This window comes from Lygodium microphyllum, chromosome 24 (assembly GCF_053477565.2).
Source record: "Lygodium microphyllum isolate KBCC chromosome 24, Lygodium_microphyllum_v1.1.10, whole genome shotgun sequence".
Classification (NCBI taxonomy): Eukaryota; Viridiplantae; Streptophyta; class Polypodiopsida; order Schizaeales; family Lygodiaceae; genus Lygodium; species Lygodium microphyllum.
This window is the reverse complement of record NC_141158.1, coordinates 82918128-82943332: the sequence shown is the minus strand read 5'-3', so window position 1 is coordinate 82943332 and position 25205 is coordinate 82918128. Positions and strand designations below refer to the sequence as shown.

General features: G+C 42.2%; 1 protein-coding gene across 4 annotated transcripts in view; it reads left to right on the top strand.

Annotated features, from left to right (window-relative positions):
• Nucleotides 1-12233: 12233 nt before the first annotated feature.
• ELF8 (binding protein) overlaps nt 12234-25205 on the top strand; it is a 162285-nt gene continuing 149313 nt past the window's right edge. For all 4 annotated transcript variants that reach the window (XM_087665528.1, XM_087665527.1, XM_087665529.1 and 1 more), the window contains exon 1: nt 12234-12446. In XM_087665528.1, the coding sequence (XP_087521654.1) occupies nt 12303-12446 (144 nt within the window). In that variant the 5' untranslated portion in view covers nt 12234-12302. The remainder of the gene's footprint in view (nt 12447-25205) is intronic.

The window sequence follows — 25205 nt, the reverse complement described above, 5'->3', positions numbered from 1 at the left end:
TCAACTCTTTCTCATTCGGCCCTTGGCCATTCGGACAGGCCGAATCATGCATTTGGCCCCTACAATTCGGACCTATTGGGCCGAATCTGGATTTTTTTAGATATTTAACCCATAGACCTCGAAATTGACACAGAGACCGTATAGACCCAAAAGCACATCATAGACCTATCACTAGACTGAAACCTAGATCAAGTAGCTCAAAACTTGGCTATGAACAGTCTTTTAAATCACATATGGTGTTTAGCATAACGGCCCTACGGGCCGGGGGGGACTGCCTCCCCTGGACCCCCACAGAGGGGGCTCTGGCTCAGGGGTTCTGGCTCTGCCCCCTCCGCACCTCCCCCAAGTAGGTTGGAGAGAAAACACACGCCGTGACATGTCCTCCAAATTAGATCCTAGTCTAGTAACGGCTCTACACAAACATGGATTCTCACTTACAACGGAGCAACCAAAACTCCATACCCGAACAAAGATAAACAAAGACCCTAGAACCTCAATGGGCCAATCTAGCCAACAAGGGCAAAAAGGCCACACCATAGAAACACGTATGCGTTGCATTCGGACTACATCTGGTCAAAGCGAAAAGTAACATCATACTACAACTGCGAGGATGACTAGATATGACAGTCCTGATGATAGATGCACCTTGAATACCACTGCACAGACGATCCAAGACATCAGTGGAGAATCCACATCTGGTCGTGCAGTTGGGGACTCAAAGGCATTTGTTAGAAGGCTTAAATTTATAAGCCAAGACCCGGAAGATGAAGACATAGTACCTCCTGCTTATCTTAGGGTCAAACTCATCGTGAAAAGGGAGCACTGTGTCGGTGCTCTCATCGATGAAGGAGCTGATTTTAATACCTTGACCTATGAAGCATGGACTTTGCTAGGCCAACTAGAGCTCACATCGACTAATGCAACTATTAGTCCATACGGGGGACACCCACAGGCACTCATAGGAAAGTGTAGAATCCTTGTAACTATTGAAACTGAAAGCTTGCCTATCCTATTCCATGTTCCTCCAAACAGTGTTAGTTGTGGAAAGGAAACCCTCCTTGGACGACCTTTCAAAAGGGCGACAAAGTGTGAGGCTGACTATATAGCACAGAGGATACACTTGACACTATTGGGTGTGAGGATAATCACAACCTTTAGTAAGGGTGACCTCATCAAACCTCGAGGGAAAGATAAGGAACATTCTGACATAGTAGGCAAGCCTAGTAATGAGGGTAAGGACTTGTTGAAAGATTGGGTACAAGTACATTTTGAACAAAGAGAACTAGTGAGTAAGGCCATGCTTGAAACAAGAAGGTCAGGAGACAATGCCAAGGACGGGATTTGGACTTATAAATATCATAGAATACCCCAAAAGAAGCCCAAGCCTTATAGACAAAGGTATCGATGAAGAGCGAGCACAATGCGGAGATGGATTTCCAAAGCGTTGCTAGGTACTCAAGGATATTACACAGGTACCCAATTGATTTGGATGCCAAAACCCCCTGCTAAACCTCCTCTATCAGTTGAAGGCCGGATTACATCAAAAGTAAAGAAGCGCATGAGGAAATCTAAATGAAAATCCAAGTCTCAAGGTAAGAAACCAAACATAACTATTCAAAAGGTAGATCCTTAGCCTAGTGTGCTTAATAAGCAGATGTCAAATATAACCATTGAGTGTGTACAAAGACCATTAGTGCCCAAGGAGTCTTTGATTTTCCAAGAGGATAATGAGCATCATAGGCATAACATTGCTCATGATAAGGCTGATTGCTCAACAAAGCAAATAGTAGAATCGCCTAATAACCATAAGGAAATCTTCAGGCCAATGCCAAGTCCACCTAGGAGTCCCAAGTCTCCTACACCCTCATTCCCTAAATGGACACATGAAGCACAACATTAGTCGTCAAGAGCAGCTGCTCAATCCCAATCTCTGTCACCATCTAAGCTTCCAAATGTCCAAGAGGTGGGATATGACACCACCCTTAGCTCTCAGCCTAAGGATATACCTATGCAATCAATTGTGACTAGCTCAACTGATGCTCATCTACACAAGTAAATGCACAAAGGGCAACAAAAGACATGGCCACTTTTGATCTGCCCAAGGACTTGGTACCGCAATCCACCAATAGCAACCAGTCCATTGAACTAGCCGCTACTACTTTCAATTCGGAATCACATTAGTCACAACCTTTGACCGTGTCGATGCCTCTTGCGGAATGTGTCCTTAGTAATTCACCCGTGGAAGAGGTGTCGCAACCAACATCCTTGACACCCTTGGCACTGCCGAAGCATCTAAAGCCTAGGCTTGAGGAGAAACCTCTTGAAGATGTGGCCAAGGAGATGGCGCATTTGACCAGTCAACCTAAGCAAGGCTGTCCAACAGGTCGCAGCTACGTCCCATGAGGACACACCAGAGAAAGAGAAAGCTGAGGCCCAACCAAGTACATCAATGACTGACCTAGCTCAAAGTCCTGAGTCATTAAGGGATACACCTTTATTGACCAAGAAAAAGAGGAGAAAACAACGAAAACAACAGCAGTTACAAGTGGTTGTGGACACCAAGAAGATGGAGACCAAGAGCATAGAAGGGCTTGGGAATAAAGCAACGAGTCCACCCACTAAGGAACCCATTGCCATCTCTCCTAACAACAGTGAAACCTCAGACACATCCATGTGTTCTAATAAGTCAATGCAACCATTACCATCAATGGTTGCTTGCAATACTCAATCCACTGACAATGGAACTCGCATTGACCAATCAAGAGTGGATGCAACACTGTTACAACAGGGTGACAAGATTATACCAGTCACATTCGAGGAGGACCATGACACAGTAGCAGTAAGGCCTCAAGAGAAACATGAAAACCTCGAGAATATGAGCAACCCTAGCATTGACCAATCTTGCTCCTCTGGGCCTGAGCCCCTAACTATATTAAAGCCTAGGGAAACTCCTAGAACCTTGCATGAGATAGCAACCGAGCAAGCCCTCATTGAACATAGCAGTGTTGCAAAATGCTTAATTGAGTTGAATGCTAAACTCAAAGTATTTGCACATGTCTACATCCTTGCGGACATGGGTGCATTCCCCAAGAAGCAGCTTGGGGAATACTTGCCATTTTCCCTATCTGGGAAGAGCAAGAACATATTGACGAGCACTATGACAGCCTCCTACATGAATGCATGCAACTCATCTCTGATGAGGAAGCTGACGAACTACGCTTAACTATGACATTCAATGATGTGCTCCGCCAACCAAATCTCTTAGAGATAGAGCAACTAAAGCAACAATCAGAGGGTAGAAGTCGATTTGAAAAACGTTGGTTTGAAAACCGCATTACAATGGCCGAACTAGGAGCCCAGATTATGACAGTCTCAGAGGAGTGATTGGCCAAATGGTGGTCTTAAAGAGACCCAACCTATGTGGCACCAACTTCCTTTCGAGGGCTAACTGCCATTCGGGGTACGGACTTAGCTAGAACTAGCCAAGAGAACTCTCTGGCTGATAAGGTTCTCACTGAGGAGGAGTTATATATTGCCAGTGACTCGGACAAGGTACCATGCTACTAGATGTTGCAAAATATCTATTGTTATTGAGTAAGTTTCCACGAGTACTGGATGCGTGTGCCACACTCTAGTACAATCTTGAGTTCTATAATTGGTTTTTATCCTCACGAAGTGACATGGATTCTTAAATATGTACATAAATAAACAATGAATTTTGTGAAGATAATATCAACACACACAAGCAATGATGGTCAAGTGCATGGAGAAGAGTTGGGTTTGATAGGCTGAGCTCCTCAGGTCCTCTCACCAGACATCTAGAAGGCGTGTGGCCATTCACTCCTCTAGGTGGAGGGCATGCAACCCTCATTACCGCCATAGGAAGCCCTGACCAACATCTCCAATGGCGTAGACGGGACACCGTCCCCTTCTATACACCTTTCCCCTTTTCGGTCTATCCTTTCGGGGACAAGCCCTGCTCCACTCCATGACAACTAGTCCACGTAACTTAGCATAAGCCAAGATCTGCTATAGCCGGAATACGCCCCGCAGTCGAAGTAGGATGAATATCATCACGAGGGCTGTCCCTCTACAACAAACACTGCATGTCTCACCTCACCCCTCCTCCTCATATGCGCTTGATAATCCACTGTTTAATCCCTTTCATGCAAATATTTATATCCTGCCTGAAAGCCTAACCTTGGTTCACATTTTTGCAAATTTTCCCACAGTAGCCATCATGGAGCACACAATGCAGCTAGCATGCAAGGAAGCTCTCATCCACAGAAGGGAGCATAAGGCACAAGCACCTCCACCAGAGCGATATGTGCCTACCCTTAAGAGGTACGCACCAAAAAGAGGCTCTAATTGACATCGCCCCAGACGCAAGCCAAAAACTTCCCAGGCTAGCAAACAAAGGCTCAAGGGAATGCCTAGGGGGTGGCAACCCCGACCGTGTAGTCCCTCACCAAATGCTCGGGCACCAAGTGCTTGAAAGAGGAGAAGGCAGCTAGAAACAAGAGGGAATTTGATGAACTATTCAAAAGCATTCTTGAAACAGCTGCAGCCAGGGACTACACCATTCGGGTCCCGGCCGATATCTTCCCTGCCCAGCCTGACAGGAGCCCACCATCGGCATAGCCCTAGTCCTCTGATCACCCAAATTCACCTTGCCTTATACGAATGGAATAGGCCCTATGTTGTATAAGATGCTTGCCAAATGCCATCTTGTCATAACTTTTTGTCCTTAAGTGGTTTAAGGGGTAGGCTCCCTAACTGTACAAACTTCCCTTACTAACTACTAATACAAGTCACGTCTTTAACAAGCTCCAATGATATGCATCGTAGTCAGCACCATAGGATTTTGATAAAGTAATATCCTTTTGTGTTGTATCTATCATTATGATTGATGCATGTGACTTGCATATACTCTTACAAAGTGTCAAGTGGATGGAGGACAACACAGGTCTTTGTAGGAAAGTGTTCAATGCCCAAGTCACTGCAACACCACCAACCTCACAAAGAGCCATGACGAAGCCACAACGTCAAAAGTGAAAATCACCCTTGCCGATCGCCCATATCGCATGGCCCAAAGCATGATCAGTGGGGCCACTCTCTCTTTTTGGGTCAAACTCTACACATGACACTCTCACGGCAGTTGTTACCTCAATTGTACCAACATCGCACATTACAAAGAGGTCTTGCAAAGTCTCTAGTGTATCTCTCCATCTCAACAACTGTTCCTCTAGAAAAGAGGCTAGGACACAATCATTGCTATAATATCCATGTTCATAGCCTTTGAATCTCGACAATTCCCAATCCAATCGAAAGGCCGATAGCCTCAATGTATTGCAATGGTTGTACTCATGTTATTCTTATTCTTTTTATTTAAAAAAATAAAAATAAGAAAAAGAAAAAAAGAGAGCACTCACGATCACAATACAGTACCTAGGGGTCCTCAAATTAGGTACGTCCAGTGCCCTTGGTCGACTGGCTCTATCCCTAATCCCCTAGCCCTTTTACGCATTCCCCACAATTGTTCAGGGCACATCAAGGGTAGGACTTGCCTATGGTTAGACATGTCACCCTAAACCATTTGCACAATTCTTTTTCGCACTCCATCTATGCCATTTCAATCAACAGTGGTAAGCAAGGCATGGAAGACGATGGAAAGTACATTGCACTCTTCAAGTAGCCACCAACTACCAAAGCTAAGGCATCAATGAGCTTAATTATGCTACTTCGTGTGGTCAAAATCACAAATGATGTCTCAAGAAGTAGTTATGTGGATTTACTTTAAATGAATAATACATCTATTATTGGATATACAAATGCTAATTTTGTACAAATGTGGACTCTAGGAAGTCCACTTCACATTCATAGGAGGTGCGACCTCAAGGGCCTCTCATTTGCAACAATATAGCTATCTACTATTGAGGCAAATATATATTGTAACCATTGAGGCATGCAAGAAAGCCATATAACATCTTGTCTAGTGGGAGATCTAGGCATTGCAAGAGAGGTGTCTACTTTACATTGAAATAATCAGGGTGCCATCTACTTGGCATGGAATCCTATCTTTCATGCAAACAAAAGCACATTGAGGTGAAGTATCACTTCATTAGAGAGGTGCTTAGGGACAAGATGATTGAGCTTGTCACCATGATTCATATGGTGATAGTCCTATAGATATTCTCATAGAGAGCTTCTCTTTCAAGTGCTTTGCATGCTATAAAGAGTGTTATAGGCATTGGATAGTATATTTGCTTGCTATTCTCCCTTAAATCCACATTGGCTTTTAAGCGAGAGATCGTTGGGGTAACACCAACCAAAACTTTATGCATGCTCTCTCTCTCTCTCTCTCTCTCTCTCTCTCTCTCTCTCTCTCTCTCTCTCTCTCTCTCTCTCTCTCTCTCTCTCTCATTGCATTGACTTTGCATGCAAAAGGGTGTGCATATAAGAGACTCTATATCATATGGGTAGGTCCCTCTATGCAACACCTGCCCATGGATATCCCTTGCTATGCAGGTATGTGTAGGGTGAACTCCACACACTCAACATATTCGTTTGTGTGGATACTTCAAAAATACTAAAATAGTCTTCTTTTCATGGATACATTCATTGATACTTGTGCAACGCTACCAAGGTCTGGTAGGTCAAATCGTAAAGAGAAATAATATTTTTAGTTATCTCTTTCTTCCTCTCACCCTTGTTCCTTCAACAACTCATCACATGATGCAAACTTGCATTGGCCTATGCCCTTGGTATAATGATATTGCACTTTGATCAGCAAAATTCAAAATTTCACCCCTATTGGTTTCTTATGATAGCATGCTCTAAGCTTGTGACCGTGTTGGGTAACCTCTTGCTCCAAGCTTATGACCTTCTTGGATAGCCTATTGTGTGCCCTTCATACTTTCAAAATAGTAGAGCTATCAAAAGCACCTCTAAGGACTACATAAATAGATCTGAATCAAGAATTGGATGAGCATAATAATGACATGCTTTGTTGCAAGTATATTGATCTTGTGTGACATTGTTCTTTTTATCTAATTACCGTCATCATTGCAAGCCTTAAACATCCCCCATGAAAATATTTTTGCGCATGGCTCTTGAATTAGCTCAAGTGCATACTTGGTCTAAGTATAATGACATAAACTCGAATATCACACAAAAGCAGCGTGGGTATGTTACCAACCCTCTACCTTTCTTTAGGATCATAATTGGGAGGTTATCTCCATTACAAATCAATTATAGTCCCAACTTCATGATAAATTGTTGGCATGTGGTTACAAGAGGCATGGTATTTTGATGAATTTATTAATTGAGAAATAAAACCATCATAGGATACCTAGTCTGTCTAAAACTAGATAGGGCCAATAACTAATTTATTTACTAAAAAATCCATACTTCCAACATGTGGTGTTCAAGTATGGAAACAAAAAATGGAGATTTGTTATGTTGGCCATACATGGTATAGCTCTTTCATAATGCTTTTACTCATAGTTTTGGCCTCTATATAATGGACACCTTACTCAGTTTTTCATCATATTCATTCCCTCCAACTCTAGCTTGCTAATGTGTCTATCAACACATCTAACAAGACCAAACATGTCTTATTTGTCCTCTACTCAAGTCTATAAGCTAATTTTGATGTGATGAAATGAAAAGTGGTGTTGAACTATTGATGTTTGCAACCCATAACGATAGGTTTGATCTTACTAGCCCATTGTTCTAGTTGGTTTTGCAAGTACCAAACTTAACCCTTCATCAAAATTGGTTTGCTAGAACTTACTTGTAGCTAATTGAAGAATATGTTATTATTGTGTATGAGATATTTGCTCCTCATTTTGTAGCTCAATTATGTTGTTGCATTTCAACAACGCATTGACATTGTATTATGTAGTGGTATATCATGATTCAACATCTCCGTGTGTGTGTGTGTGCGCACGTGCGCACATGCATGTGTATGTGTGAATTGATGATGAATGAAATACATATTAATGTTTGCAAAAGGTCAAAATGGCATATGGAACTTTAGCACATAACACAATTGTAATGATGTCTTGTCATAGAGTATGATGAAGAGTACAATCAAAAGTCTCTCAAAACTATGACTAATAACTAAATCAATTTATAATCTATAAAGACGATGGCAACATGAATAGCTAAGAGACTAAGGAGCTCAAATGAGTAGATAAACATAAAGATATTGTCACATCCACGTCTCATGTAGTGTTTCCTAGTCTGAATATCTCATTCATAGTTGCAACAACTACTCTCATATAAGAAGGCTTAAGTTTCTTGACTTGTCCCTTATGGCAATAAATAATGGCTAGAATTCGTTTGGCTGTGAGGGCAACTAGGTCATCACCTTGGAGGATCAAGAATGTCTCATGTAATAGGGTAACCCCTTGTGGACATGATTTTCTTGGGACAAGAGATGTAGCCATCAGGGGTGGGGAAAATTTTTGGTCATCATGGCAAGGAACTCTACAAGAATACTTTGATAAGGTGATTTAGACATGCTATTTTGTTATGGCAATAAATACTAGCTAGAATTTGTTTGTGTTGGTGAGGGCAACTAGGTCATCACCCTAGAGGATTGAGAATGTCTCATCTCATAGGGCAACCCCTCGGCCCGTGGGTGGACATGATCATCCTAGGACAATAGGTGTAGCCTAAACCCTTGTGAGTGGACATGATCTACCTGGGACAAGAGGTATATCCATCAAGGTTGAGAAAATTTGGTGCTTCTTAGAGCTTTCTCAAGCTCAACGATGGTTGTGACTGAATGTTTATCATTTCAAGTTCCTCTTTCGTTGGATAATGGCTACCTCTCATGTAACCAATACATCTCTCATGCTCACTAATCTATATGTCCCCACAAATAGGTTAAAGGTCTTTCATTATGTTGTCCTATAAAGGAGCTTGACATGAGGTGCCGATAGGTAGCACCTGTGACTCCTAGACCAACCTATGCATAGAAGGCCTGTTGATGGAATTGGTGACTGTCTGGTAGAGTGGGGAGTCATTTTGATGATGTTATTGTCATTTTATGTGGTGGTTGGTAGGATACTAAACCTTGGTTATTCTCTTGGCTTATCAAAAGTTATTTTAATTGGTTATTGGTTTTTGTTGTCACTTTGGTTAGCCTACTTTAGCAGCAAGGTTGAATGTTGTCTTCAATATCCTCAACTCATCATATTTAATATGAGCTATTGCAAGTAGACTGGCTATTGTGTTGCATCAGGAGTTGTAGCTTATTCTAGAAGTAGAGCTTCCTCAAGTCGGTCATTGAGCAATTGAGTGTTCTCCTACATCTTGCTACCTTCATTGATGGATATGATGGGGATGAGTATCTCTCACATTTTAGGGAGATGTGGCTTCCACTTAGCTCCCACTTAGTAATAAGGGAGTAGGGCCACACTCTTCATCTCTTACAAGGCTTGAACGAGTATTAGGCATCATCTAACAACAATGATGATGATACTAACCAATTTAATAAATCACTATTGCTAACGGGTTAGTCTAGTTAAACCATTAACAAGTTACAAACCAAGTTACTAACTTAGTAAACTAATGTAAACAATATAACTAACATAATTAATGTACCCGACTCGTTTTTCTAAGATGATTAGGTTGTAAAATCCCAACTACCCATCTAATTAGATCAAATAACTATCAATTTTTTATTTCTCTCGAGGGGGATGTGTGTGTATGCAAGCATGGGGTGATGTATATTGTTGCATATAGATAGATGTATACGCTCTCTCCTTTTTTCAACAAATATTTAAGTGTATGTGCTAGAGGATATTCATGTGTGTGTTGAGTCAACTATTCGTGCTTTGCATGTGGTGAAAAATAGAAGATAAAGATTATGAGAAAAAGAGACATGGGCATTATAAGGTGAGTATATTACAATAATGCATAGTTTGGAAGAGTATTCTTATTGCATGTTGTGATAACATATCATTGTGGATTGTTCTTTACAAGAAAATGACTTCCTTTTTTGATACCTTCAAATGCAACAATCCTAATATAGGAAGGAGATTTTTTCAATGACTATGAGATGTGCTCGCACTTTTGGGGGAGTTTTTTTAGCATGTGAGAACCATGATCTATTTGTACAATATTTCCTAGCATGTTAGCATATGCAATTATCAATGTTTCTATTTTAGTTTAGTTTTTAAAAGGCCAAGTGGTTGTAGTAAAGCTTTTATGTTTTGTACTTACATGCATTTATTCTTAGTGAAAGCGTTGAGAGTGTGAGAAGTGAGTGCTATAGTTTTGCTTTGTAAGAGAGTGATGTTTTAAATGACCACATTGCATACAAGGGACATGATTTCTTTATTTTTTTGGGATTACACAAATCATATGGTTAACAATTTACCATTTGTTATATGAAAGCTTGTTTGAATGATATAGGTAAATTTGTAAGTTGGCACCTTATGCATTGAGAGTAGGGTGGTGGAGGCAACAAAGTGCCACTAACCTTTAGTTGGAATGGGAACATGTTTTGGTCACACCACCTTGTCTCTTATTTTTAAATCGAGGGTCATACAAGTGTAGGAAAGCTAAGAAATTGTTCTCACTTGAATTACAAACTATTAAAGCAACATGCTTTGTAAAGAGACCTATTGTAGTGATGGGCTAGAAGAAGGGCAATATGAGAATCTGCATTTCCAACCATCTCATAATCAACTTTGTCAAATATTGTAATTGCAATAGGGGGCGCGTGTTTTAACACTTATAATAAATTGTAACAATGAAACAAAGCGTTTCCAACAATGGGGACGCTTATGCCCTAACACTTATGATTTTTTTTTTCGGGAATATAGCAATAATTTATATCAAGAGAAAAGATAAATGATATTTACAACAAAAAGGCATCAAGCCACTCTAGTGGAACATATATGACAAAAGGAAATATCATCCCTTGAGTTAACTTCGCCATGCTCTAAGTAGGCTAAACACTCCATCACGATAGGCTTGGGGACCAATCATCATATTGTTTTGGGGCTCATGTCACTGATCCATATCTCATTCCGAACGGTTTCCCCTTTCTCCATGCAAATCTTGCACTCCTAATGGACATTGAATTTCTTTAGGTAACATACTCCTCCTTGTCCAACTTATGCTGTTCCCCCTTGTGCTGTGGTACCATGCCTAAGTTGGGGGGTAATCGTTGGGGCATCAATGAGATAATGACTTCTGATTCGTCTTGTTTTTCTAGGAGAATTCCTTTCTTTTCTTTCTTTGACAAACACTCTCTAACCTTGGACATGATCACCTTTTCTTTAGCCTTTGCAATGGGGCACACTTGTATTTTAACATGGAATTCAAAATCAAGCATTAGATTGGGTATGAGCAACACTTTATTCTTATTAAAGATAATTTCATCTCGTGTTAGCCAAACCATCCAAAGGTAAATCACTCTTAAGTAGGTCTAGGGGGCTGATAGGAGCCTGTTAGCTTCCATTAAAAGGATTATTTACATGTGATCATGTAGGGGTGGAATAACCAAATAGTCATATAGAGCCATTCTAGATAGGGTAGTTGAGAAAAAGATGGGGAAGTGTCTCTTTCTCCTTGCAACAACACACACAAACCTTGATACCAATTCCAACTCTCTCAGCCTGCTCTTGCAACCAAATTGCCTTGTCTAGGATTAGCCAAAGGAGCAAGGAGATTTTAGGTGCGATGGGTGATCCCCACACTTGCTAAAATCTCTATAGCCATGCTAAGAGTTGTTCTAGTTCATACACCACCTTCTCTTCAATCTATTTATTAGGAATGGATTGTCTTTAGGGAGTGGAAGTAGGCTCTTATTTTTAGCCCACTTGAAATTTTGCAACTCTAACTTGCAGTCTACATTGAATAACTATTGAGTTCAGCTTTTAGACCATAGCTCTTTTCTAACCAGGATAAAAATCACATTGTTGTTGTGAATTCTACAAGCGATCTCAAGCAACCGGTCCTCCATCCAAGTTTTCCCAGTGTGATATGGTAGAATCACTTAGAATAAAATTTTGTGAGCGATCCGAAATTGCCAATACACTGGAATAATGCAATGCAAATGAAATAAATGTAGCAATGCAAGTAAAGCAACGACGGAGAAAAATATAAAAATACAATAAATCCAAAATAGTAAAATAAAATAGAAAAACCAAAGCAATGCAAATAAAATAAGACAAAAGGCATCACTCATAAGTAAGTCATAAGGCGTCCAAGTTTCCAACACGGCAGGGAGACGAGCAATATAAACTGGGTTACTGTTGATTCTGTGCGGCACTAGCAAGATGGCGGCCTGCGTCTACATCCCAGTGCAAAACTCCTCAGAGGAGGTGAGGGTGGATTTGGACCAGCTCCCTCGCGATGCCGCAGACATCCTCGACATCCTCAAGGCAGAGCAAGCGCCTCTCAACCTCTGGCTCGTCTTTGCAGTAAGGCATCTCCACCATCAAACCCTCGCCTTGCTTCTTCCATCGCCTTCTGCCATAAAATCCACCTGTCTTAGGATGTTTTGGACTACGATGAGGTCACAAATCAGTCCTTTGCCGCATATGTTCACCATTCACAGTCCTATAAAACATTCAGTATTCATAGTGCTCACCGTTCATGCCCTCAGCACGTACAGGCATGCAGCAATCCCTTTTGACTGGTTTTGACGCTGAATGTGGTTGGTGTGCTTTTCGCGTTCTTGGTTTTCCACATGTGATAGAACTAAACTAAGGAGATTCTTCGAATCTGTCACATATGTCCTTATCTTCAGCGCCGTGTGCAAGGATAACGAATAATTTGACATGGAAACTGTCATTGACAATAATACAAGTCTGGCAAAATAGAAATCTCTGATTTTTTCGGGTTTGGGGGGGTGGGTGAGTTTGGCAATAGCATGTAGAATGCTTTCGGGGAAAAATAAAAGTTTGGCAAATAGAAGAGTATGAAATGATGCTACCGGGGTGAAGTGGATCAGCCGAGGCAATGGCACTGTAGCTGGTGTAGAAGGGAAAAAACACTCAGACTCGTGGTGAGGAGATGATGCTCATACTCATTCTATGGTAGTGCAGCTGGCCTAGAAAGGGAACACTCAGACGTGTCGTGAGGAGATGATATTCATACTTTTTCTATGGTTCACTATGGTATACTATTGACAAGGTAGTGAAAGATGGAAATGAAAGACATTCAAGCGGAAGCCTAATGCTAGTTTTGATATTCAGCTCACCAAATTGCAAAATCTTTGTCAAGGTTATCTTGTGCATGTCGAAGGAGGTTGCATAGGGTTGCTTGTGAATGATTTATGGGAATTTGGGATTGTAGAGGTTCCCGACTGCCTACCACAAAGATTGCTACTAGGCTCATTACTCCAACACAAAGGAAGTTGTATTGAATGCTATGTATTCTTCTTAATGTCGTTCAAGTTAAATAGAAGACGCTTTGCCCTAATGTCTTGTGAACTCCCGAAATGGGCTTACACATTGTCTTGTTAAGCCGTTAAAAACCATGCCTTAATCAATCTCATGATTATTTTCCAATTGATGTGTTTCTTGTACAGTCCCACAAAGGGAATTTAGTTAATTTCTCATATTTTCCCTTGTTTGAGTCTATGGCTTTGCTTCTCTTATCCTCTAAGACATTCACACTGTGTTGAAGCCGCCTTTGACAATCTAGTGGTTAGCTTGTGATAGATTGTTGGAGAGTGTCTTGAAACTCTATTCTTTCTCCTTGCTATTGGGTGCACACACCACTAATCGATGGAGGATGATATTTCATGATATACAATACAAAATAAATAAATGTCTGAAAGTAAAAAAACTGTAAGCATCATGAGTGTCACTATCAAGAGAAGGAAATTGCCCCTTCTCAAATTGGAAGGAGAAGTAAGAGGAAAGTACCCTCTCTTCGTCAATGTGAAGAAGTAGAGGAGGATGTACCCAAATTGATTTGTGGTAGAAGGTACTGGAGAATCAGCTGGTTGATTGCCTTGGTTAAAATATATGCAAAGTTGTCACTAGACGATACAAACTCTAGGCGATTGTTGCCTAGCTCAACCTGCTCTGCTGTGTCCGAGGGGTGATGATAGGATTGCCCGCAAGGGCAATGACACTTTGCTAGTTGTAGTAGACAACTGTAGGCAACTCACAAGGAAATTGTAGTGTGGCTAGCAAGGTCCTTAGATAGATGGGTCTCATTGTACCATTGAAGAGAGTCCGATACTCCGCCTTGGTTGTGGAAGTTGCCACCATCTTATGCTTACAATTAGCCCAAGAGATGGGTGTTGTGCGTAAGGTATAGAGGAAGCCTCCATGGGATCTCCAGGTGTCAGGATTTCTTACCCAGTTAGAGTTAGTGTACCCTTGCAAGCATAAACGACGACCATAAGTTAGTCCATAATTATAGGGCAAATATCTTAACACTCGAAGACAAGCAATCCAATGAGATATTCTATATGCATTAAAATATTGAAAAAGCAAACTAATTGAGAATGCAAGTTTTGGCCTACTATGAATAAACCAAATTAATTTTTCTACAACATAACGATAGGTACAAGTGTTAAAAAGCTGACCTGAGGTATCCTTGTGTAGATGGATAGTGGGATCTAGAGACGTGGCCATTGGCCATGTCTGATCAGTGCAATACTGGTCCACCAACTTGTCAGAGTGAAGCAATGCGGAAGCGAATGACCATGACAAAGAGTGAATGGAGAGAGAAGAGAGAGTGAAAGAGACAGTGAAACACAAAAAATCTGCAGTGAAGAATGCTATATAAGGATGCAGAATTATACACAGGTGTAGAGAGAATATCTGTGTATGTCTTCGCCTTGAGGACCTCAACCTCCATCACCTGGAGTGCTGTCTCCGTCACCAACAGGCTGAAATTTGTTAGATACAAGTAATGAAGTCTGCTAGAAACTCATGCTGGATACTTAGCCTTTAAAAGGCTGAAAAGAATGCCTCGAAAAAGGCCCAAAATAGGCAGGTCTAGCCGACTGCAGTTGGATAGTCCGATTGTTGCTGCGTGGCAAAACTGCCACGTGGCAGGGAGTTGACTCCTAACACCCCCTCTTAGATCTCGGACAAGGCAGTAGATGTAGGGATTTGGAATGTCGATGAAGCAAAGTCTTGGGAGTGCCTTCGTAAACAAATCTGCAAGATTGTCTTCAGTCTTACAGTACTCCACATGAATGGTTGCATCTAGAAGCTTCTCCTTGATGAAGTGATACTGGATCTCGATGTGCTTTGTTTGGGCAGAATACGGGATTCCATGCCAAGGTAATGCAACTCTCATTGTCGCACCGCAAGATAGTAGAACGAGTCTGGGGGCACCCAAGCTTCTCCAACAACCGCCGAAGCCACACAACCTCACATGTGGTAGAAGAGGTAGCTCGATACTCTGCCTTAGTTGAAGATAGAGCTACTGTGGGTTGCTTCTTGCTACTTCAAGAGATAGCACCAACACCCAAGGTCAATAACCTGTAGTAGACCGCCTGTGATCCAAATTGCTAGCCCAATGTGAATTGCTCCAATTTGCAAGAACAAGAGTAGAAGCACCTGTACCTGTTGGATAATGAATCCCTAAGTCGGAGGTCCCCCTTAGATACTGTAGTATCCTCTGAGCAGCCTGCCAATGCACCTGCTGAGGCGCACTCATAAACCCAGCCAAGAGACCTACATCAAAACATAGATCAACCCGTGTGTTGAGGAGCCAAATCAATGAGCTGATCAGTTGACGGTAGTGAGCAGCATCTGCCAAAGGAGAATCTGCGTGTGAAGTGGCCTTCTAGTTCGGATTCATAGGAGTAGAAATGGACCGACAATCCTCCATCTTAAAAGTCACCAAGAGCTCTTGTACATATCTCTGTTGAGAGATGAAAATCTCCCTTGAGATTGAAAAATCTCATGGCCCAAAAAGAAATGGAGAAGTCCTAAATCTGTCATCTCAAACTTTTGATATAGGGCTGCCTTCGTCTCTTCGGCCTTTTGGGTATGAGCACCTGCAATAATCAAGTCATCAACATACAGAACAAACAACACACGACCTCCCTCGGAAGCGTGCACATAAAGTTGCGGATCGGTACGAGAATGCTGATATCCCAATTTGGCCTGGAGAAACGAGTCAATCTTCTTGTTCCAAGCACGCGGAGCTTGCTTCAGGCCATACAAGGCCTTTTTTAATCTGTAAACCTGCCCATCTGAAGAACCAAATCCAGGAGGCTGCTCTACATAGATATTCTCCTTCAAATCACCATTCAAGAAGGCCGACTTCAGATCCAACTGAAAAACAGGCCATCTCCTATGGCCAGCCAAGGCAAGAACAGCACGAATAGTTGCCATGCGAGTTGTAGGGGCAAAAGTCTTCTCGTTCCAAGCACGCGGAGCCCGCTTCAGGCCATACAAGGCCTTCTTTAACCTGTAAACCTACCCATCTGAAGAACCAAATCCAGGAGGCTGCTCTACATAGATCTTCTTCTTCAAATCACCATTCAAGAAGGCCGACTTCAGATCCAATTGAAAAACAGGCCATCTCCTATGGCCAGCCAAGGCAAGAACAGCACGAATAGTTGCCATGCGAGCTATAGGGGCAAAAGTATCATGGAAGTCAACACTTGGGTGTTGTTCAAAACCTTTAGTAACAAGGTGAGCCTTATGCTTGTCCAAGGAGCCATCACTGTGGTACTTCGTCTTGAAGACCCACTTGACACCAATCACCTTCTTATGAGAGGGACGAGGCACAAGGAACCAAGTGCCATTCGGCTCAATAGTCTCCAACTCAGCTTCTATCGCCTTTTGACAATGATCAGACTGTAAAGCCGCCTTCACTGATGTAGACTCTCTATCGTGCATAACACGGGACATCAAACAATAGTTAGAGCAAACAAGCTCCATAGTATGTGCCTTGTGCGTTTGTAACCTCTGCGGTCCATCCTGCGGTTGCCTCTCCTCCAGGACCCCCTCGATCCCTGAATCTCGGAGGGTGTCACGGGCCCAATGAGGAGGAGGCCAAATCTCTCCACGGCGCTCTCCATCCACTTAAGACTTGGGTACATCCACCGGCGGGGTCTCCATTGGGGTGGCCGGTGGAAGAGAAGACTCGGAATGTCTATTCAAGAAGGCCAACTTCACATCCAACTGAAAAACGGGCCATCTCCTATGGCCAGCCAAGGCAAGAACAACACGAATAGTTGCCATGCGAGCTATAGGGGCAAAAGTATCATGGAAGTCAATACTTGGGCGTTGTGGAAAACCTTTAGCAACAAGGAGCCATCACTATGGTACTTGGTCTTGAAGACCCATTTGACACCAATCACCTTCTTATGAGAGGGACGAGGCATAAGGAACCAAGTGCCATTCCACTCAATAGCCTCCAACTCAGCTTCCATCGCCTTCCGACAATGATCAGATTGTAAAGCCGCCTTCACTAATGTAGGCTCTCTATCTTGCATAATACGGGATATCAAATAGTAGTTAGAGCAAACAAGCTCCGTAGTATATGCCTTGTGCCTCTGTGATCTTCGTGGTCCATCCTGCGGTTGCCACTCCTCTGGGACCCCCTCGATCCGTGAATCTCGGAGAGTGTCACGGGCTCAACAAGGAGGAGGCCAAATTTCTCTTGGGCGCTCTCCATCTACTGAAGACTCGGGTACATCCACCGGCGGGATCTCCATTGGGGTGGTTGGTGGAAGAGAAGACTCGGAATGTGAAGAAGAATTGCCATCAAGAGGCTTGGGCTCCAAAGGAATTGTCTCGGGGGCCCAACTCTCCCTTGGATCTCCAAGTACGGGGTGCTCCTCACCCCCCTATGTGGCTGGAACTTCCACGAACCGCACATCTCGGCTCGTGTAGACATCCTGCTTTACGGGATCATACAAGCGATAACCTTGGGATTGGGAGCTACAGCCAACAAAGACTTGTCGTTGGAAAGCCGTCTCAAAATTGTCACGTTGCATCTTTGGGATCTGCACATAGGCGTCACACCCAAAGATCCTGAAATAAGAGACATCAGGCTTAGTCCCAAAGTAAGCCTCAAAAGGTGTCATCCTGTCAACGACCGAAGTGGGAGATCGATTTAGGATGTGGATTGCTATAGCCATTGGTTCGGCCCACAAAAACTGAGGTGTTTGTCAGTGCTCCATCATGGTGCATGCCATCTCGATCACACTTTGGTTTTTCCGCTCCAAAATGCCATTCTCATGAGGAGTGTTGGTATTAGCAAACTCCTGGTGAATGACCCTATTTGCACAAAAACGAGCAAACTCATTAGAAACAAATTCACCACCCTTGTCTGATTGCAAGGTCTTCAATCTCCGGCGAGATCGGTTCTCCTCGAAGAGAAGCCGATCCTTGAAGTGGGAGAAAGCCTTCGACTTCAACATCAAGAAGTAGGCCCACATCATCTTGCTGTAGTCATCTACAATCAACATGAAGTAGAAGCTCCCCTTTAGGGACTCATTCCTCGTCGGGCCACAAAGATCCGTAGATACAAGCTCCATAGGTGAAGTAGACCATCTCAAAGCTTTGTTGGGAATCGCATCCCTATGTTGCTTTTTATGAATGTAGGAGACACATGGCTACTAGCCCATTGCTATGTCCGGCAAACCTCGAACAAGTGATCCTCGTGACGCCTTCCGAAGATACTCATAGTTCAGGTGGCGAAACTGAGAATGCTATAGCTCGGATTGTGTCTGTGAGGTAAGAAGAAGAGAGGTAAGAGCGAAAGAAGATTTCAATTTGTAGATGTCATTCTCCTCATACCCTGAAGAAAGAATCTGCCTCGATCCACGATCAAGAACGTGAACAACATCATTGTCAAACTCCACCAAGAGACCAAGATAACAAATCTTATGTACCGAAAGTAAATGATACCCTAAACTTGGCACATGCAACACCTCAGAAGTGTGGGTACCATCATGTCCATTTGGAATCAGTCTCATCTCACCCCATGCAACAATAGACACATAAGAGCTATCTCCTATGAGAATCTGCCCATGCGAGGGTCTCAAATGGGCAAACACCCATTGTTGAAGGAGTCATGTGCCGTGAAGCACCATTGTCCACGATTCACTCTCGAGCCTGGGGAGCCATCATCCTAGCATCAAACGTCTTCGCTATAGGGTCCTCAATGACCACTAAGTGTAGAAAAGCAGTTGATGAGGATGCAGCCACTGCTCTAGAATCCTTTGTGTCCTTGTCCTTGTCAGGGCAATCCTTCTTCCAATGGCTGGTCTTACCACAAATATGGCATGTCGATTCTTTCTCTTTGTCCTTCTTGGATTTGTTGTCCTCATTCTTTTTCTTTTGGTCCTTCCCCTTCTTTTGAGAGGCTTAACCAACCAATGCCTTTGATTTGGAAGCATTTTGTCCCTTCAATTGTTCCTCTTGGTCCAAGACCATAGGAACCAACTCTTTCCATCGAAGAGTCGACTCCCGCTCTGAAGCAATAAGAGCGGAATAAAAAGCACCAAATCGTGGCGGCAACTGGGACAATAAAGTGATTGCCATGTCTTTGGAGAAAATGGGCTTCCCCGCATTTTGAACTTGCATTTGAAGTTGCCAAAGCTTGTTGATGTGTTCCTGAAGCGAAGAAGACTTATTTACGGACCATAGGAACCATTTTGTCCCTTCAATTGTTCCTCTTGGTCCAAGACCATAGGAACCAACTCTTTCCATCGAAGAGTCGACTCCCGCTCTAAAACAATAAGAGCGGAATAAAAAGCACCGAATCGTGGCGGCAATTGGGACAATAAAGTGATTGCCATGTCTTCGGAGGAAATGGGCTTCCCCGCATTTTGAACCTGCATTTGAAGCTGCCAAAGCTTGTTGATGTGTTCTTGAAGCGAAGAAGACTTATTTACGGACAAGGTCTGCATTTGCACCTCCAAAGAAACCCTCTTCATAAGGGTCATCTGGTTGTACATCTAGTCAAGTCCCAGCCATATCTCCCGAGCCACCGACAAGTGCTCGATATGGGCTATCATGGCTGTTGTACAAGACAGAAAGAGAAAAGAATGAATCCTTGCATCAATTTGCCCCAATGAGACCGAGCTTTGGTCAACTCCGTACGAGCTCTAGAAGAGAGTTTGGACTCATCTCTCACCGAGGGCCGGTTGATCTCCTCTATCACAAGCTTTACTAGATCATAAGACTCCAATATGGCCAACATCATCACTCGCTAGATACAATAATTGTCGCCATCAAGCTTCTGATTTGATGGAAGAACCGGTAGGACAAGCACCTTCCGTTCCATGATCGCCTGGAACTCCATGTCAGTCTCTATAGACATCTTCACATGCTATGCCTGCACAAACGCAAAAGAAACCCCCTCCGACTGTGAAGACGTAGCCTTCTAGGGCTCTTGCCTCCGATTCCCGAACCTTCTTTAGCCACTAGAGGCGATGAAAAGGTAAAATCTGCACTTGAAGGCAAAAAAGACAGCCTTCTTCCTTCTCTAACAGCAGAAAAATAGCAACAACTTCAACAAATCTTCTCTTTTCTCACATGCCCACGCTTGCCTCAGCCTTGTTTTGATGCGCGGCCCACTTGTTCGCACTTGAATGCTGAAAATGCAGCCTTGTGTCACACTGAAAGCTCCTCTTCAGACAGGTCCACCCTTCAATGCTCTGATACCATGTCAGAGTGAAGCAATGCGGAAGCGAATGACTATGACTAAGAGTGAATGGAGAGAGGAGAGAGAGAGTGAGAGACAGTGATACACGGAAAATCTGCAGTGAAGAATGCTGTATAAGGATGCAGAATTATACATGGGTGCAAAGAGAATATTTGCATGTCTTCGCCTTGAGGACCTTGATCTTCGTCAGCCCGAGTGCTGTCTCCGTCACCAGCAAGCCGAAATCTGTTAGATACAAGTGATGAAGTTTGTTGGAAACTCAACCTTTAAAAGGCTGAAAAGAATGCGTCAAAAAATGCCCAAAATAGGCAGGTTGATTGCATTTAATGCAGCCGACTGTAGTCGAACAATCTGACTGTTGCCACGTGGCAAAACTACCACGTGGCATTGCTGATGTGGCAGGGAGCTGACTCCTAACACAATTGTATGGTGTGCTTTTGCTGTGATAGAAAGATACTTCCCTCGGATGTAACAATCTCTATCCCCAAGAAATAAGACAACAAACCTAGTTATCTCGAATGTAGCATAAAGCAGTGCCTTAATTTCTGCGAGAATTGCAAAATTGGATCCAGTGAGTAATATAACATCAATATACAATAGGAGATAGGTGATCTCCGCGCTAGTGGTGCGCACATATAGATTTGGATCATAGGGGGTAGAATGGTCCATGAGTGTGTGAGAACTTGTCCATCTTATGGTACTAAGACCTTGGTGCTTGCTTCAGCTCATAAAGAGCTTTCCGCAAGCGAAAGACCTTGTCGGCTTGGTCAGTAGAAGAAAAGCCGGGAGGCTGCTCCAGATAGACTTTCTCTTCCAAATAACCTTTCAAAAAGACACTTCACATCCATCTGATAGATCGGCCAACTGCGGTGAGTGATGAGTGCAACCAACAGATGAAATGATGTCAACCAAGCTGTAGATTTAAAGATTTCTTCATAGTCAATGTGACATTAATGTGACATTAAAAGTGATATTTAATGTCATGTTAAGGTCATAAATATGGAATGTGACATTAAGGTAAATCTAGGGGAACATGCACGAGAATGACCGTCCGGGCTCTTGGGCGCCCGAACAAGGTTAAGGGGAGCCTAGAGAGTAAGAGAGTCCAAGAATAGTAGGACTCCAGAGAAGTGGACGGCTGGCAAAGGAATATGAGTGAGAGGTGCCAGTACTTATCTAGGCGTGGTTGGGAGGAGAAGAATCACTCGTGCTCAGAGGTTTCATCGTTTTTTCCTGTCTTTCCCGAAGTCATCTTTCATTGGTATCAGAGCCATGAGGATTCCTGGAGATCTTCATCGAAAGGGCAGCGATGGACCTGTAAAGCCAGAAGTGCCCGCGATTTATTCAGTTGACAGTCGACGGGTAGCGACGGACTCGTAAAGCTGTTGGTCAAACGTCGAGTGCCCCGCCATTTATTTAATCTCCAGTCGACGGTCGACGGATCGTGAGCTGCTAGTCAAACGCTACGTGACACGTCATATAAAAACTTAACGTGAGGTGTAAAATTGGTCACGTAACGTATCAAAGGGCAGCCACTTTTTCGCCTGTTTAAAAAAACGCGTAAGCTGGTCGTGAGCCATCGAATCCTGGCTGCGCTTGTTTGTGAATGCCCTCCATGAACACACCAATCAAAACACGCATTCTGTGTGACCGACTTTCTTCGGGCGATAAAATTTGTTCCTTACTCTTCGGATTTCTTTCCAAACCAGCAACCACTGCCTGCCATTAAAATCAGGGAAGTACTTTATTTTGTATGCAAATTTCTTATCTTTGCTTTCCAATTCCAGTCTATTAATGGCAGAAAAAGGGAAATAAAGGGTAATGAAAACCTCTAGTTCTGGGGACTAACCTATGGTAGATCCCCATGAACCAGAAATACAAGAAGAACAATGGGAAGAATTTTTTGCTACACGAGAGCAATTTGATGATCTTACTGCTCGTGTGCAAGCTCAGGGGGTTCAAATGGATTTTTTAACTCAAACACTCACTGAAATAAAATCTCAATTAACTTTATTGTTGGAAAGAGATAAAAATAAGATAGAAACCTCGGGTGTCCCATCTTCATCGAAAGATTTAGATGTGACTATGCGAGATTCTAAGGAACCCCAACCTTATCATAAATTGAGGGATAATCCAGTTCTAAAGGATATGAAACCACCTCAATTTTATGGGGAGGAAAAAGATAGGAATAAAGACACAATCTTTAATTTCCTCCAAAAATGGGAAGATTTACATAAATTAAAAAATACCCCACCACATCTCCAAGCACTGGAGGCTAGTTTAACTTTGGGGCCCAAAGCATATAAGTGGTGGCGAACTTTAAAGGAGGCGAATAAAATACCTGAAACCTGGGCTCAATTTGAATCTGTCTTTTTGAAAGAATTTCTTCCTGAAAATGAAATGGAAAGAAATTGGGAAGATTGGGATTATGTCAGACAAAAGGGAAGACCCCTGCTGACATATTTGGAGGAATATCGTGAGATAATCCTCAAACTGGAAGGAATAGATGAATTCCAAAAAACAAGAGGATTCATTCTGGGACTAGATAAAGCCTGTAAAAAGGAAGTAAAACGGAGTTTACCTAAGACGCTGGAAGAGGCAATTAAATTTGCATTAATTCATGAAGATAGTATGCGTCCAGGTACACTCACTAGTCTCACTGATACGGAGCCCAAGTCTAAGGAATTGGAAACCTCAAAATTTGTGAGCAAATTTAAAAGGAAAATGCCATTTTTAAAGGGTAAAAAACAACCTTTTGAAAAGAAACCATATATGAGGCCAAAGTTAAGTCCTGATGACTTTGATAAGGCCAAAAAAGAAAAGTTGTGTTTCAATTGCCTATCCCCTAACCATGTTGCTTGGAATTGCCCTCAAAAGAAAAAGGGGGAAGACAAAGGAAAGGATAAGGACAAGGGCAAGGGAAAAGAAAAACAAATCCATGTAGTGCAGACCTTAGAATTAAAGGGCCATGAAAAGTATAAATCTTTAGAGGTCTTGCACGTGGATGTACAACATAAGTGTTGTATGTCAACTTCTATGTGGCAGCCTACTTTTGGGCCACATGATTTACTTAGAGTACATGGATTGATAGCTGGAAAAAGGGTTAGAGTCATGATTGATGACTCTATCACACATAATTTTATAAATTATGCACTTGTCAAAAAATTGAAACTTCCCCAACAAAACAGTGAGCATCAATATGTTGTTCGTATGATGCAAGGCCAAGACAATAAAATATGGGATACAATGGTATCCAATTTGGAAATTGAGATTCAAGGATATAAAGATAAGCTTGATTTCCAAATAATGAACATGGAAAGAGCTGATATTGCTCTAGGGAGGGAGTGGCTATGGGGATTGGAACCATCCTTAAAACGTAGCTATCACCATAATACACTGGAATTTGAAAGGGATGGTAAGACTTTTGTCATTCAAGGTGAACATGAAGTATCTGATAATCCTTTGCTGTGTTCTACTGAAGTTGAGAAGCTAATAAAGAAGGAAGTTTGTGAGGTATATATGCTAGGTCTCTTCCTGTATAGAATACTTTTACTTTATGTAATATAAAGCAACAATTTTCTTATGTTTGTGAGTTGAATGTTAATAATGAATTGAATAGTTTGTTAGATGATTTTAAAGATGTGTTTCCTTCTGATTTACCAAGTGGCCTTCCACCAGATAGGGGTGATATAAATCACCCTATTGATATAAATAAGGATACACACCCAATTTCAAAACCACCGTATAGGTTAAGTGAAACACAGTATCAAGAAGTTGAAAGACAAATTAAGGATTACCTGGATAAAGGGTTTATTCAACCCAGTAATTCACCTTGGGCTTCACCAATTTTATTGGTAACGAAAAAAGAAGGTTCTATGCGACTTTATGTTGACTATAGAGCACTTAATAAAATAACGGTGAAGAATAAATTTCCTATGCCTAGAATGGAAGATCTTTTTGATCAATTGCAAGGGGCAAAATTCTTCACAAAGATAGATTTAAGATCAGGCTATCACCAAATAAGAATTAAGGCACAAGATGTTTCCAAGACGGCATTTCGTACTAGATACGGGCATTATGATTTTTTGGTGATGCCTTTTGGCCTGACTAATGCACCAGCTACCTTTATGAAACTGATGAATAGTGTTTTACGGTCCTATCTAGGACATTTTGTAGTAGTCTTTTTGGATGATATCTTGATCTTTAGTAAATCAAGAGAAGAACATTTGAAACACTTACAATTAGTATTCCAACTGTGTTAAGAACACATTCCCTTTATGCGAAGAAAACTAAATGTGAATTCTTTGCACAAGAAGTCAAATATTTGGGGCATATTATCTCGAAAGAGAGAATCAACATGGATCCGGAAAAAGTAAGGGCAATTATTGAATGGCCACCTCCAAGGAACCTGGAAGAGCTGCAGATCTTCCTAGGTTTATCTGGATTTTATCGTAGATTCATTCGAGATTATGCCAAAATAGTTGTTCCAATGACAGACCAACTTAAAGGGAAATGAAAAAGTTTTAATTGGGGAACAGACCAAAATGAAAGTTTTCAAAAACTTAAGGTAGCTATTG